The sequence below is a fragment of the Carassius carassius genome, chromosome 38, assembly GCF_963082965.1.
Source record: "Carassius carassius chromosome 38, fCarCar2.1, whole genome shotgun sequence".
In the NCBI taxonomy this organism is placed as follows: Eukaryota; Metazoa; Chordata; class Actinopteri; order Cypriniformes; family Cyprinidae; genus Carassius; species Carassius carassius.
Window position 1 is genome coordinate 1,832,138 of NC_081792.1, and position 16,048 is coordinate 1,848,185.

The 16,048-nt window shown below is 38.1% G+C and overlaps 2 protein-coding genes across 2 annotated transcripts in view; one reads left to right on the forward strand and one right to left on the reverse strand.

Moving 5' to 3' along the window:
* Positions 1 to 16,048, forward strand: part of LOC132119151 (synapsin-2-like) — a 511,637-nt gene that overhangs the window by 46,459 nt on the left and 449,130 nt on the right. The window lies entirely within an intron of this gene.
* Positions 1,971 to 16,048, reverse strand: part of LOC132119156 (metalloproteinase inhibitor 3-like) — a 386,564-nt gene continuing 372,486 nt past the window's right edge. Inside the window, exons 3-5 of the mRNA XM_059528915.1 lie at positions 3,238 to 3,334; positions 2,640 to 2,755; positions 1,971 to 2,188 (exon numbers count right to left, since the gene is read on the reverse strand). Of these exons, the coding sequence (XP_059384898.1) occupies positions 2,036 to 2,188; positions 2,640 to 2,755; positions 3,238 to 3,334 (366 nt within the window). The 3' untranslated portion in view covers positions 1,971 to 2,035. The remainder of the gene's footprint in view (positions 2,189 to 2,639; positions 2,756 to 3,237; positions 3,335 to 16,048) is intronic.

Sequence of the window (16,048 nt, forward strand, 5' to 3'; positions counted from 1 at the left end):
CAGCCACCGGAAACACCAGAGACACAGCCCATCTCACCAGACATATTATCCCTTTCTCCAGCATCTCCACTTCTGTGCTTTTCACAGAAAATGGAGGAATTGGTGTACAGTCGTGGCCAAAAGTTTTGAGAATTACATAAATATTAGTTTTCAAAATGTTTGCTGCTAAAGTGCTTTTAGATCTTTGTTTCAGTTGTTTCTGTGATGTAATGAAATATAATTACAAGCACTTCATACATTTCAAAGGCTTTTATCGACAATTACATGACATTTATGCAAAGAGTCAGTATTTGCAGTGTTGGCCCTTCTTTTTCAGGACCTCTGCAATTCGACTGGGCATGCTCTCAATCAACTTCTGGGCCAAATCCTGACTGATAGCAACCCATTCTTTCATAATCACTTCTTGGAGTTAGTCAGAATTAGTGGGTTTTTGTTTGTCCACCCACCTCTTGAGGATTGACCACAAGTTCTCAATGGGATTAAGTTCTGGGGAGTTTCAAGGCCATGGACCCAAAATTTCAACATTCTGGTCCCCGAGCCACTTAGTTATCACTTTTGCCTTATGGCACGGTGCTCCATCGTGCTGGAAAATGCATGGTTCTTCACCAAACTGTTGTTGGATTGTTGGAAGAAGTTGCTGTTGGAGGGTGTTTTGGTACCATTCTTTATTCATGGCTGTGTTTTTGGGCAGAATTGTGAGTGAGCCCACTCCCTTGGATGAGGGACCCCTGTGGAGAGGGTGAGCAGCTTCAGGGTCTCACCAGCAATCCTGAAAACTTTCTATTCCGGAGCCATAGAAAGTGTATTGACTCAGTGCATCTCAGTGTGGTATGGGAACATCTCCAGTCAAGACTGCAAAGTCCTGCAGAGAGTTGCGCGCTTAGCTGAGCGCATCTCCGGGTCTGCTTTGCCCTCTCTGCAGGATATCTACCTCAAACGCTGCAAGAAGCAGAGCTGTTAAAATCATCAAGGACTCCATCCACCCCAGTAACCATCTTTTCACTTTGCTGCCATCTGGTAAGTGCTTCCATAACCTGATGGCAAAAACTAAGAGACTCAGGAAGACTTTCTTCCCCCAGGCCATCAGGCTCCTAAACTCAAAACCAGCTTCTTAACATCTTCAGATCTCCACTTAATATTCACTTTATCAGTAAGATGTTCATTCACTACCTCACATTGACATACTGACAGTGTCCACCTGTTTGCACATTTGCCTCTTATACATCCCTGGGTATCTTAATATTTAAGACTTTTCATGCACATTTTCCATTCTATATTTTATTCTGCAGTATACATCTTTTTATATTTTACTCTTTTATTTTTATTGCTTACTTTTATTTCATAGCTATATTTATGTATTTTTCATCTGTGTTGCTTTCTTTAATAATTGCACTGTCCATGGAGCGGACCTGACTCACAGGTCACTGCTGGTTATATATGCTCTAATCGTGTATGTGACAAATAAAAAATATTGAATCTGGATAAGTACTCTAAACTGCGCTGGAGTATACTACTTTTCATAAGGGTTTGGTTCTGCGGTGATGCATATTATTGAGTCACTTTGGATGAAACTGCTAAACAAATAAATGGAAAGTTTTTCCCCCTGAGAAAAAAATAATAATTTGTGGAAATTCAAGTCTCCAGAGTACCCCTTCTATGCAGCGTACACACAGGGTTTCAATATAACACCTCTGTAACAACTTCAAAATCATTATCAGCTTTCCGCATTGAGCAAACAAGCTAATATGTCGTTTTGGTAACTCTCTTTTGGAAATCTTTCTAGCAGACACCTTGATAACTTCCTGTTGTTTGATGTGACCATGGTTATGTGGAAAGGAACCTTAAATGTTGCCATTTCCCCTTGAATACACAGACGCTTTTACGTTTAACAGTTTAATGGTTTAACAGCACATCTCCAGAAACAATTTTGTATGTATTTGTCCAAATTTGTCCATTTGTCCAAAAATGTCCAAACTGGCCGATGCACTTGGTCTTCAGAGCATCATTTTTAGGAGCATTTGTGGTCACTTTTAAATCATTTTTGCCATCTGCAGGAGCCGTGTCTGCCTGGCAGGCAAACAGCCCGAAGAGCCTCTTCATAACCAAGACCGATGGAGTTCTTGACTCCTACCAGACACTTTCTTTGAAGATTCTTGGTCAAACAGGACGCTTCAGTACAGGATGTAATCTGTGGAGATCACAATTTTTTAGAGAAGACTTCCCAACGCTCATAAAATGACGACACCGTTTTTACTACAAAAACAAGTCAATATCATTGATAAATTTGGTGGCTAATGCAAGGGCTCCAAGTATTAAAGCAAAGTATGCAAATGCAACACGTTTTAGGAAGATCTGAAGACTTGACGCTTGTTTGTCTTTTAGCGCTGTATGGATGGCTTCTTGTCTACCAAGCAAGTTTAATCAGAAGGTGGAAAGTCCTGGTCAAATATGTTGATGCATTAAACGTCTAAATCTTTTACAAAACATTCTGAAAATGATCTGAGCCCAGGATTAGAGTGTGTGTGACAATCAAAATGTCAGAAAATGTAGTTGGGCAAATATTAAGACCACTGGATTTCAACAGCACTGAACATTATTCAGATTACTGTGAATTATTGTAAAAATATGACTTGGATTACCTCACAGACACAGCCACTCTGATACATGTTGAGGTTCCTCTTTTGAACGGAGAGTTGGTCCCAACGCCACACAAGCTCACATAAACCAAAAACCATCACTCCATCCACAACATGTCCTTAGGGGAGAGAGAAAAAATATATATAAATAAACACACCCCATCTCCATTTGTTTTACCGTTTATCCGATGCTTTTTGAGCTATCAAAAAAAAACAAATTTGATCTGGCTGGAATAAACCAATACACTAGGATCTGTAATAGTTACAGAGGGGGGGGGGGGGGCACATACACGTTTGTTTTTGTGAAAAGTGGGTTCATCCCATAGGCGTAATGGCTTTTATACTGTACAAACTGTATATTCTATCGCCCTTCACCAACCCTAAACCTAACAGGAAACTTTGTGCATTTTTACGTTCTCAAAACTCATTCTGTACGACTTAAGCGTTTTGAAAAATGGGGAAGTGGGTTATGTCCTCATAAGTCACCCTCTCCTTGTAATACCTGTGTCATACCCATGTCACTATACAGAGTTGTGTCCTGATATGTCACGAGCGCGCCCACACACAGACACCTCTGCCTTCAGCTAATAAATGATTTTACCTGACAGCAGATATTCCCCGTTTTCCGGACGAGCGCCACATGATGTTTTGCTTGAGTAGATGACCCGAGTATCCTTTTTGTTGGAAGGCTTGAAAGTCTGGATTAAAAAAAACAAAAAAAAAAACACCATTTGTTAGAAAATAAACATTGTATTGGCAAATTTAGAATTTGAAATAGTCTCAGGTACAGTTTCTCACCGTGATAACTTTGATGCTTTATGCCAGAGATGGGACCAAGTCACACATGTGCAAGTCTCAAGTAAGTCTCAAGTCTTGACCTTCAAGTCTCAAGTAAGTCCCAAGTATTTTTTTCTTGGGCAAGTCAAGTCAAGTCAAGTCACAAGTTATGTCAAGTCAAGTCAAGTCAAGTCAAGTCCTGTAGTAAGTCAAGTCAAGTCCAAGTCAAGTCTCCTTATTATTGTAATTTTACTTGCAGAATCTGATCTTAATAAAGTTAAAAGACAAGATATAAGTAACTGTCAGTAAATTAAAATAATTTGGATTTGCATTGTAAATACTCATGTTCAGTAAAATACATCATGGAATCAAACAAAATTGTAACTTCATAAAATTATTTATTTTTCACTTCTGCCAACAGTGTTTGAAATGTTTTACATTTTCAACATTGAGTCCATAAAACAAATAACAGCTAAACATCCAACAGACTCCTCTCTGAACACCTCTCTCTCTCTCTCTCTCTCTCTCTAACGATGTGACGTGACATGACATTCGGCCAAGTATGGTGACCCATACTCAGAATTTGTCCTCTGCATTTAACCCATCCGAAGTGCACACACACAGAGCAGTGAACACACACACACACACACACTGTGAACACACACCCGGAGCAGTGGGCAGCCATTTATGCTGCGGCGCCCGGGGAGCAGTTGGGGGTTCGATGCCTTGCTCAAGGGCACCTAAGTCGTGGTATTGAAGGTGGAGAGAGAACTGTACATGTACTCCCCCCACCCACAATTCCTTCCGGCCCGGGACTCGAACTCACAACCCTTCAATTGGGAGTCCGACTCTCTAACCATAAGGCCACAACTTCCCCTCAAACACAGTTTACATACAACAATAAACTTTCTTACATTTCTCCTCTCTCTCTCTCTCTCTCTCTCTCTCTTTCTTTCTCTCTCTCTCTCTCTCAAGTTTAAGTTCAAGTTGCTTTATTGGCATGCCATTTGAGTTACAGTATTGCCAAAGCGTTTAGATACAGAATAAAATATAAAATATGATAACAATAAAATACAATACAATAAAAATAGCAACAGCAGATACTATTTCTAATACGAATAATAGTAATTATATAAAATTAAGAATATCAAATAAAACAGTTGAATAACATAAATGATCCCTTTCGTATGGTGTATAAATATTTAGCAGCTAGTGTGACTGCCGTCTCATTCTCTGCAAGTATATAGAGTAGTTTCTCTGAGTCATTTAGAGACAAGAATGAACGATTCAAAGCTTCAAACTGTGGGAAGAATGTTTCTCTTGTAGTGCTGTATTTGGGAAGTGTTTCTCATCCTCTGGGGTCACTTCATCTACAGCGATATCATTGACTTGATTGCAAATAAATGCACAGACACTATTTAACTGAACAGAGATGACATAACTGAATCCAATGATGAACTGCCTTTAACTATCATTTTTTCATTATTGACACTGTTTTCCTAATGAATGTTGTTCAGTTGCTTTGACGCAATGTATTTTGTTTAAAGCGCTATATAAATAAAGGTGACTTTGACTTTGACTTTGACTCTGTTTGATTCAGCTCACAGTGTTTGCACAGTCGCTCTTCTCTCGGTAGCCAGGATCTTTTATGTCTACCAATCTCTATTTCCAAATCATGATCACTGAGTCGATATTTTGAAAGGATTTGTCTTTCTTTTAATTGCTTGAGTGATAAGTAATTTGCCAGTTTTGTGGTTCTGTTTAGGGCCGAATAACACTGGAGTTTGGTTTGGAGCTCAAATTCATTTTTTCCTTTTTCATCTTAATTATACTTCAGATTTTTGTCAATTAGTTTCTGAATGTTGGGGTTGATTGGAGTCAGAATCAGTTTGGGTTTCTTTCATCAGGTGAAGCACGAGTGTGTTTCTCTCTCTCTTTCTCTCTCTCACACACACACACCCTCTCTCTCTCTCTCTCTCTCTCAGAGTATATCCGTAAGTCATTACCTCTATTACAAGGTATTGCACTTGCAAAATATAAGATTCGAGAGAGTCTTGTCTGCAAGCCGAGCACGATGTGGCCTATCCCACCATGTATGCGCCACCAGTATGCGCGCTCATAATGGAAGCAACGCGGTCGCGACACGCTTGTGTTTTCCAATCGCGTCCGCACCGCATCGAGTTAAAAACATCTCAACTTTTTTAGAGAGCCGCAAGCGCACCGCAGGTCATGTGACAAGAACCAACCAATCAGCTTCATCCTTTCCCCTAACAACATTGAAAGCTCAGCCAAGATGAAGGAACAGCTGATCATAGCTGTATATGGATTGCCATTTTGAAATAAATTTAGTAGCAGAGCTACTGCAAGGGATTTTTAGTGCTGCAAATCCATTTATCATTTGCTGAAATTCCCGCATCTTCATGGAGAGAGCGCGTCATGGTTGCTTAGCAACGGCAGACGCCTCAGGGGCGCAACTGCCCGATCGCTTTGGAAACAAGGAGAAAGCGGCGCGCCTAGCGATTTCCACGCGTTTTTAGGCGCGAATTATTGACGACAAAAGCGATGACCCTCGGTACCCCTCAAGCTGAGATGTTGATGTGATGTGATATCTGATCTAAGTGGGCGTGGTGTGCGTAAGGTAGAGAGGGCATGACTGATGATAGTGTCCTGATCCAGTCATGACAACGTGATTCTCAGCCTGTGCTCCAGCTGAGTAATTAATTTTATTTTTAAAAATAATTTATATATTTTATATTCAAACTGAAAACATGATGTGATTAACACTCAAGTCATTCAAGTCATCCTGTCTCAAGTCAAGTCAAGTCCCGAGTCTTTAACTTCCAAGTCCGAGTCAAGTCTCAAGTATTTTATTTTTTGTCAAGTCAAGTCACAAGTCATAAAAATAGCGACTCGAGTCGACTCGAGTCCAAGTCACAAGTCCCCATGTCTGCTTTATGCAACCAAGTCGGGGCGAGTGCTGGCCCCACTTCCAAGGATCTTCGCTCGAATCACTAATTGGTAAAAGAGTTAGATGTGCCATTGTTAATTTTATTAACAAAAAAGGTTCCTGGGTTACATGGTCCAAAACGGACGTTCATATTGTTTTCAGATTAAACCTGAAAAGGTACTTGAAAGAATGTGCAAGTTCATGTTACTGGGATAACCCCCCCCCCCCCCACCCCAAAACACAACCCTCTACCAACTACAGGGTTTATGGCTTTTTTTTTTTTTAGAGGTTCAATCAACGTACTCTCCATCAGTATTCGGCTTGATACACCAAAAACGTTACTAGTTACGCCTTTCAAAAGTAACTACTTACTGTTGCCAGAAAGTAGTTACACTAGTTTCCCGTCATACAGCATAAGCTGTAATTGGGCATCTTCCCCCAAAAAAGTTCTTAAAATATAAGTAACACTTCTGCCTCATAGGATCAACAACTACTGAATGTACTGAATTGATTATTGGATTGTAAGGGTTGAGGAATCAAAAGTAGACTAGTGTTTCCCATACATTGACTGCAGGTGTTATATCACTGTATTTATGAAGGAAACCGACTGTCTTCGGAAAATTGACGATAAACTCCAGTCGTGGTATTGCCAGCCCAAGACGCGAATCCACAACCTTATGGTTAGGAGTAAAACTCTAACCACTAGGCCACGACTATGTTAACATGTTAAAGGCGAGAGCTTCGCCGTTACAAGGATGCATTTTATCCCCGGTGTTTTGCTTTTAAGCAATCTGGCAACCATGCACACTCTGCGGAAGCGCCGCCACCGACGATCTGAAAACAAGCTGGAGTTTAACGGTCTACATAAACACGTCACTCAGCTGGTCGGTCTTCGGTCATGATCTCGACATGTTGTTTGCGATTGTAGTTGCTCAAATACTCACTCAATCGCTGTTGTTTTAATAGAGAAATGGAATTGCTTGGAATTTTACTGATATTTTTCATTCGTTGTAGCTGTAAAGCCTGGAACACACCAAGCCGACGCCGACGAACTAGCGCTGATGAAAGACAACTGTGTTGTTGCCTCGCGTCGGGGTAAAAAGCTGCACTTGAACACACGAGAGAACTAGCTACTGCCGACTGTTAGGTAGAATGCGCGTTCTGCGCCTGTGTGTAAATGAGACAACTGTCTATTTCTGCAGATATATTCATCATTCAAAAAGGGAAACTGACGCTGCCGGCTGAAGTTATACAAACCGTAAACAAAGCAGCGTGTGCTTACCATTTTGAATATTAATCCCGCTAAACACTTGCTTTATTCCACTCCTCTCGTGTTAATATTGAAATATTCGCCAAGGAACAATCAGGTAAGATGACATATATCATTAGAACAGCATCTATCTGTACCGTTTTGACTTTGCTCGCTGTTTTGCTATTATTCTCGTCCACTGACTCGTTCACTAAGCTGAACAGCCAATCAGAGTTCCCTCTTTCACCTGTCGAATCGGCAGAAGAAAAGCAGACGAGGACCAATTTCAGCCGACGGTGCGGAACACACTGAGGAAACTTAGTCGGCCGACGCACAAAAACTGCCCGACGGCCGACCGTCAGCTTGGTGTGTTCCAAGCTTAAGGGACATGAGAGTAGCTTTGTAATCATTTCACAGATTTTGACACGTAGATTTTGATTCTTGTCTTTTATTCATCACTTGAAGTCTCCTTCATCGTGGTTTATTCTTCCAAGTCAATAAAGAATCACATTTCTCAAACACAGCATAATCTTCTTGTTCAGCGAGATCTTTCTCAACTTATTTGTAGCGATACTTGTGAGCCAATTTATGCTTTATGAAATACAAATATGAAAAGGTCAAAAGCTTTATGTTCTTCCGTTCGTCTAAACTTACTGCATCAATGTTTTTATTTTTTTATTTAGAGGCACGCACTATTGCAATCTGGCGCAAACAGCCAACGGCTAACGATTGAAGTGTACATGGTATCTTGATTTTTCTTTAGTATGGCCAAACAAGTTACTCTCACTAATTAGCCTCGGAGCTCAAATAATGTTGCTTTTTTAGAAAGCTAAATGTGTATATGGGGGTTGACCTCAGCCTCTTGTTCATGGCCTAAATATTCGTTCAGTTAACATGGCATTACTTTAAATGTTCACTGAATGGAGTGTTAGCTATGTTGTGTGTTTTTGTTGTTATTTTGTTAGAACTACGTGCTCTCTAACTGATCTTCCCTATGCACTATCACAATGTTGCCTTTTTTGTGAATGATATGTTCCTGGCTTGGTAGCCATAGCCTGTGTTATATAGGCTTATGTTTTTAGCTCAGTTTTGACAGTAGATGAAACGTAAACTACAAAATAAGTAGCCCAATAAATGTTTTTTTTTTTTTTTACCATTTATAAAGCAGTTTGAATGTCTCATTGCGTTACAGTATGGTTCTTATGAGAAAGATATTCCCAAGCAGCTTTCAGCTATGATCTCCCTGCACTGGAAAACGTATTTTGAGTAACACCACGTTATAACCTAAATGTGTTGAACGCTTTCCTCTCAATAACAGAACACCACATATGACAGCGGGGTTAAAAAAAAAAAAAAAAAAAAAAAAAAACACCTGATCTGATCACATTTTTTTTTCCAGCTCTGTAATTCAGCACTATAAGTCACGCAACGTTTATTGCTTTTATACAATATAGCATATTGCAAGCCTGCATTTATTCGATCCAAAGTACAGCAAAACTTTCAATATTTTTACTATTTAAAATAACTTTTCTATTTGTTTTTCAAATGTAATTTATTCCTGTGATCAGGTGACTTTCAGCATCCTTTCTCCAGTTTCACATCCTTCAGAAATCATTCTAATATGATGATTATCAATATTTAAAACAGACGAGAACACTTCAGTAATCTTCAATTGAATAGAAAGATCAGCATTTATGAGAAATAAAAAGCTTTTGCAACATTATACACTACCATACAAAAGCTTAGTATCAGAATAATTTAATTTTTTTGGTAAATAAATTCTAGAAATGAATACTTTTATTTAGCAAGGATACTTTAAATTGACCAAATGTGATAAAGACAATTTTTACAAAAGATTTATGTTTCAGATAAACGCTTTTCTTCTGATCCTTCTATTCATCAAAGAAACCTGAAAACAAATATATACTCAGCTTTTCTTTTTGAGCATCAAATCAGAATTATTTCTGAAAGATTGTGTGACTGGAGTAATGATGCTAAAAATTCAGCTTTGAAATCTCAATAAATTACACTTTGAAATCTATTTAAATAGAAAACAGTTATTTTAAATGGGCTAGTGAAAATTTCTAAATTTTACTGTAATTTGGATCAAATAAATTCAGGCTTGGTGAACAGAACAGACTTTAAACATTATAAACATTAACAAGCTTCTGTTCAAAAACCGTTGACTGTTAGTGAATACTATAGGCAACTTTTTCTCTCATTTGTAGCTTTTAATAGGCTTAGAAATCCACTACAAACACTTTTTCCCCTCACATAAGGCAGAATAGTTTATATACTGTAATAAATGCTATGTCAATCAGCACTGCATTGTTCATAAACTATCACCTGCTGGAGAGGACTTGAAAAACCATATATTGGTCGCAATCGTATGTTTAATATCTTCGTGTTTCCAAAAGTCTCTGTTTTTCTGTGAAAACAACGGTTTTCATACAGTGGTAGCTGGACGCTTGTGTCCATATTAGGAGTTTCCTGTTATGACTTTCTGCGCGAGAGCGCCTCTGGTGTCGAGTATGAATGAAACACTGCAGCAGTGTTTAGCGCTCCGTGATGTTCATCTCGCCTTCTGGGTCCGAATAAAACACCAGATCATGTGCAGACTATCCTGTCTCAGAGAGATAGAGAGATCTGGTTTTAGCGCACTTCAAGTCGTTGACAATTTTCTTTTCTCCAGTCTTTGAAGCATTTCCTACATCTTTTTCTTTTCCCTTTTTTTTGGTTGTTGTTCAGTCATTTAAATGTATTTAGAAATTTAAATAAAGAAAACGAGTCATAAAGTGTACAATAAAGCACAATCAAATCTTTAGATTCTAATCATACTGCACTTGAATCCAGTTAAAGGTGTAATCTGCCGATTGTCCTGCAGGTGATCACATAAATCAGTCTTCTTACGATGCACTTAGGACTTGACGATTATTACAGAGCACCTGTAGATCTACAATGATTTTCAAGTGCTACTTAAGTTACGATGCTTTTGGGAAAACAGACCGTAACATTAAGATCAGTCGTACGATCGTTTTTACGAACTTAGGCTCACGAAACTTTTGGGAAACTAAGCCCAGTCTGTTAATAAATGTATTCTTGAGATTAAACGGTTTCCACAAGTCCTTAAAACGGACTCTTCCTCACAGTAAGATCATGATGATGCGGCCACTCGGACGCAACGGTGTTCAAATCAATTCCGACATCAATACAAACTGTTCTTTTTGTGAAGACCACCCTGAAACGGTTTTGCACCCCTTTTTGGTATTGCCCACACACCAGAACATTTAGGCGCAATAAAGGCCTACTCTCAAAATAATAGGCTCTAACTTTCATTTATACGGTTCAAATCCTCGAAACACTTCGACTTAATTCTCGTAATCTAAGAATGCGTGGCACTAAAACGCCATCGTACATCTTTGGTATCAGGTTTATATAATAAAAGGCCGGTAATAAACGAGTTCATTAGATGGGGTAAAATACACCATGTAGCTAAGCTATGAGTTCACATGATTTGTGCTTGCTAGGGAAAGTACCAGAGTGCCTGAAATGCAAAAGAATTTCTCAAGAGACGATTTACGATAATACATTTTTAAAGATTTAAATAAAAAAAGTTTATCCTGTATACAGTATGACGAAAATTACCGAAACGATCATCCATTTCATTGACAAACTTAACTTAAAAATCAAGACTTCGTCTTCTAAAACTAAATGGGATAAGGTTGACTAAGTGTGACTTAAAAATACCCACACACAAGGACTTTTAACCCGGGACTAAGATTTACACAGTGAAAAATCGCTGACAAAATTAACACTAGTTAACATGTTAGCAGTGATCCTCAAATCTGGCTCGTGAGATCCACTTTGCCCCTAATCAAACACAGAGTTTGCAAATCAATTTCTTCACCCAGCAAACATTGGTCCGACGGCGACGTCGTGTGCCCGGCCAAAAATAGTCGCGGTAGGACGGCATAAATATGTAACACAGAACATTTCATAAAAATGCATTCAGATTAGGGCTGGGACAACACGTCGAGGTCATCGATGACGTCGACGCAAAATATGCGCATCAATTCGTCGACCTGTTTTTATTGCTCTAAAAATACCTTATGTGTGCTGAATATACGTGATGGCCGGATCAACATTCTGGCCAACGTTATATAACCAATCCAGGGGTTTTTCCTGCATTGATCTTTTTTTTGGCGGCTTGTCAAAGCCTTATTTGATCGGTGAGTGATTTAGAATAGAATGACTGTGCTTCGCTTGACAGGGCGCGTACGAGAGAGTCTCTCTCTCTCTCTCTCTCATCATTAAACACGATAGAAAAAGGGCGGAACGCCAAAGTTTCACGTGGAGCATTCGGTACTTTTTTTTCAGTAAGCTAGGCCCTATGTGTTCAGTAAGCTTGTTTCAGTATGCTACGTGTTTTCAAGGCTTCAAGGTTTTATTGAATGCTATCTCTATACAAGTGCAAAGTAATGCATTCTTAGTCAGTCTTTTATTTTGTAATTTTAAGAGCAATAAACATATTGCAATGTTAAGGAATTCATGTTTTTTTTCATTCAGATATGTAAATCAACATGTATAAATTGTTAGTAGTCAATTAATGGGGAGATAATCGAAATCGAATCGGTCTGGAAAAATTAATCATTAGATTAATCGCTGCATCAAAAAAATAATCGCTAGATTAATCGTTTAAAAAAATAATCGTTTATCCCAGCCCTAATTCAGATATGTTTGTACATGTCTATAGTTCTATGGGGTTGCATGTATAATTGTTACTTTGACTTTAAGCTGCGTGTAGTTCAATATTTACCCGTGTTGTGAATCGGTTGCGAGAGGACGTCACTGTTTGACATCTTTTACACGTGCATTACACGTCCATCGTGACCCTCTATGAAATCCTTGTGGAATATGCAAAAGCTGTGCTTACACCTTGATTAATTCTGCAATAATTACTAAAAACTGCAAGTAGTTTTTAAGAGGTTTTAAAGAGGTTGTGAATAGACGTCCACTGACGTCTTTTACACGCCTTGTCACGGTTGTGAAAAGACTCCAAGCAAGACTAGCAGGAAAATAATTTTTTTTATACAAAGTAAATATATTTACTTTATCTTGTTTAAATAAATTATCACAAACTGCCCAGTGTGGTTAAGTGATTACCATGATGATGCCCAATTCAGCAGGGCCGTAGCTGGGGTCAGCGGGGACCCGGTGAAGGTTGTACCAGTGGGCCCTGTTTGAAATTGTTTAGTTTGTATGTTCGTTTATTTTTATGTATTTGTGCTTTTTACACAATGTTTAAGTTTTATTCAAGTTTGTAGGTGTGAAGGTACAGAAACCAAATAATTAAATGTAAAATAGCACTGGATAGTCTTCAATGTTAAAATAAAATATACAATCAGACCTACATTTATTCAGACATCTTCAACATTTCTCACATTATTACAGTTTTGCTATATATATATATATATATATATATATATAAAATTATATCTGGTGTCTGAATAATTTTTGGTTTGACTGTTAAAACTACAAAGTAAATCAGTCAAGAGCAGTGAGTGATTTTCATTTTCATTTTCTTGGATTAACATTCAGTGTTCGAATTGAGTCAAAGCTCTTGGGGGGTCCCCCAATCCCACCCCCCCCCCCCAAAAAAAACAACTAATAATATACATATTTGTATTTATTTATTTCATATAATAATATAATTTACTTTACTTTACTTGTGAATTTAATTTACTTTGTGTGTTTCATAACATGTTTTTGCAGCTGAGCATTTACTATGTAAAATTAAATAAAAATCTATGAAATAACAAGATGGCTCTTCTCTTCTTTCCCTTGTCCATATCTGAGAAAATAATGTAAGATGTAAGTTGTAATATTATATTTGTTGTCGTTACTGTGAATATATTTAAGAAAGCACTCCATGTTATTCATGCTACTTATTAAGGTTATTAATGGTGATATACTTTGGACAGTGCACATGTAGGCATTTTATTTCATTAAAAAAACTAATTTATCTTGAATGTAGTTACATAACCCTTTCATATTTTCAAGCAGAAGTTGTCATAGTTGGGTAAACTTCTATAGTGGTGAATGAGAGTATATGTTTAAATATATGTTTTGTCACAATAGTGTTTCTACAAGAGGGAAAAAATAGAAATAATTTGATACGATTACGATGCTGATGACCATTAATCAATTTTGATCTCTTGATTCACTATCAATTCACATGAATAGGCCTACTGTACTTACTTTTCTTGGGTTAAACTCAGTATTTTCTTGCATTAATTAATATTCACTTGTGTGTGCTTATACGAGTATCTTTTTCAAATGTATAATCTAGTGTTTGATCATGTCTAAATATTTATTTAAATGCAAAACCTAAAAATAAGTAAGCAGTTATGACCTGCAATACTCTTTTGAGCAACTAGAGTATGTATATTTATTAGAGTGGGTAAACAATGGCATTGCAAATGGAAATTATTATTTTTCTGGCCACAAAATGACTTTAATTTGCCTCTTTGCATTGAATTTAAAATCCTTTTCTCCACTTAACCTTAAATACTACACTAATTGTATTAGGCTATACATAATAATGGAAAATAGGATACAATTCATAACAAAAACGGTTGATCTGCATGTTTGTCTTCGGCGTAATAATCAATGCATGTGTGTCTCACGCACAATTCGTGAGAGTTAGCAACCCTGCTTTATCATCGTTGACACAAAAAAAGCCTTCACCTGATGAACTTTTTCATCAGTAATAATGTCCTTAATTAAATTAACACTGTTTTTGAGCAGTTAAGGTTACTAGATTTAAAATGATTTGTTTAATTCAGAATGGGTGCAATGCTAGCTCCAAACAAGATTCTATTTTTCTCAGAATTACGTTAGATGGCTAATTACAACTAACAAGCCGATAGTGAGCTAGCATCATAAGATAAAAAAAAACAACTATTGACAGACCAAGATTATAAGTGACTCTCTGATTCTAAGATAAACACTTATTCAGTAGCAATAAATTAGGTATACCAAACAATCATAAAACAAAGAAATATTATCTTACCGTTATCGTGAGGTAAAATAATGACGAAGGATCACTCTGTCAGCCAATCACACAGCGACGTCGCGCCCGCAGTCTGTAAATTCCTTCAGAAAACAGCGTGTGGCGCACTTGAGCGTATTTTCAGATGCACATCTAATTTGAAGTAGCTTTTTATGGGAGCGGCACTTTTTACAGTCGATGGAGCGGCAGCGCAATACTTTGGTAAAAAATAGATAGATAGGGCTATGTCAAATATTGTTTCTATTTTAGTTTTAATGAAAAACCAGGGGACCCCCCAAGGTCATTTTTTTGGGCCTTATGGGGGGTCCCTTGATGCTTATGGGGGGTCCCGGACCCCCCCAGCCCCCCCTCAATTCGAACACTGTTAACATTACAGCAGCCAGTCGCTAAATTAGGCGCGGTCACTTTAAGAGAAGATGAACGCATCCAATATAATACACATCCCATTTTTTTCCCTCAACTGTTTACTTTCACTTAAGAAATAACTGACAGTTTTTCGAGCATAATTTCCAAGGTGGATATCTTGACATTTTGTATTTATTTGTCGGCACAAGAGCAAAAAGAAGCAAATTCGATGTTCAAGTGTTTTGAGACGCCTTTCTCTGCGTGAGCCTGAACACCAGAACAACGCAAGTACTGAATTGGGCTCTTTCACATCTTTTTGTTTGTTCAAACTGCGATTTGTATTTGTTCGTTCAGGTGCAGGAGGGACTTCGAGGAGAACTTCGCAGAAGAGAGCTCGGTTCAGTGTCTCCCTCTCTCTCTCTCTCTCTCTCTCTCTCTCTCTCAATTCAATTCAATTCAATTCAGAAAGCTTTATTGGCATGACAAAAAAAAAAATACATTTTGTATTGCCAAAGCATCAAAAAACAACATAGAAATTGATTTTGAACATTAACTACACCAAACATTATGACAATAGTTAAATAAAATAAAATAAAACATAATATTATAAGATTAATAAATAAAATAAGAAGGATTATAATGCCGAGATCATGTACATAAAACACAAAAACTAAAATAAACTAACACTGAACTTGGAATTTAACATATATAATTTAACATCTCTCTGTCTCTCTCTCTCTCTGTCTCTCTCTCTCTCTCTCTCTCTCGCGCTCTCTCTCTCGCTCTCTCTATCTCTCTCTCGTCCTCTCTGTCTCTCTCTCTCTCTCTCTCTCTCTCTCTCTCTCTCTGTCTCTCTCGCGCGCTCTCTCTCTCTCTCGCGCTCTCTCTCTCTCTCTCTCTCTCGCTCTCTCTATCTCTCTCTCGCCCTCTCTGTCTCTCTCTCTCTCTCTCTCTCTCTCGCTCTCTCTATCTCTCTCTCGCCCTCTCTGTCTCTCTCTCTCGCTCTCTCTCTCTCTCGCTCT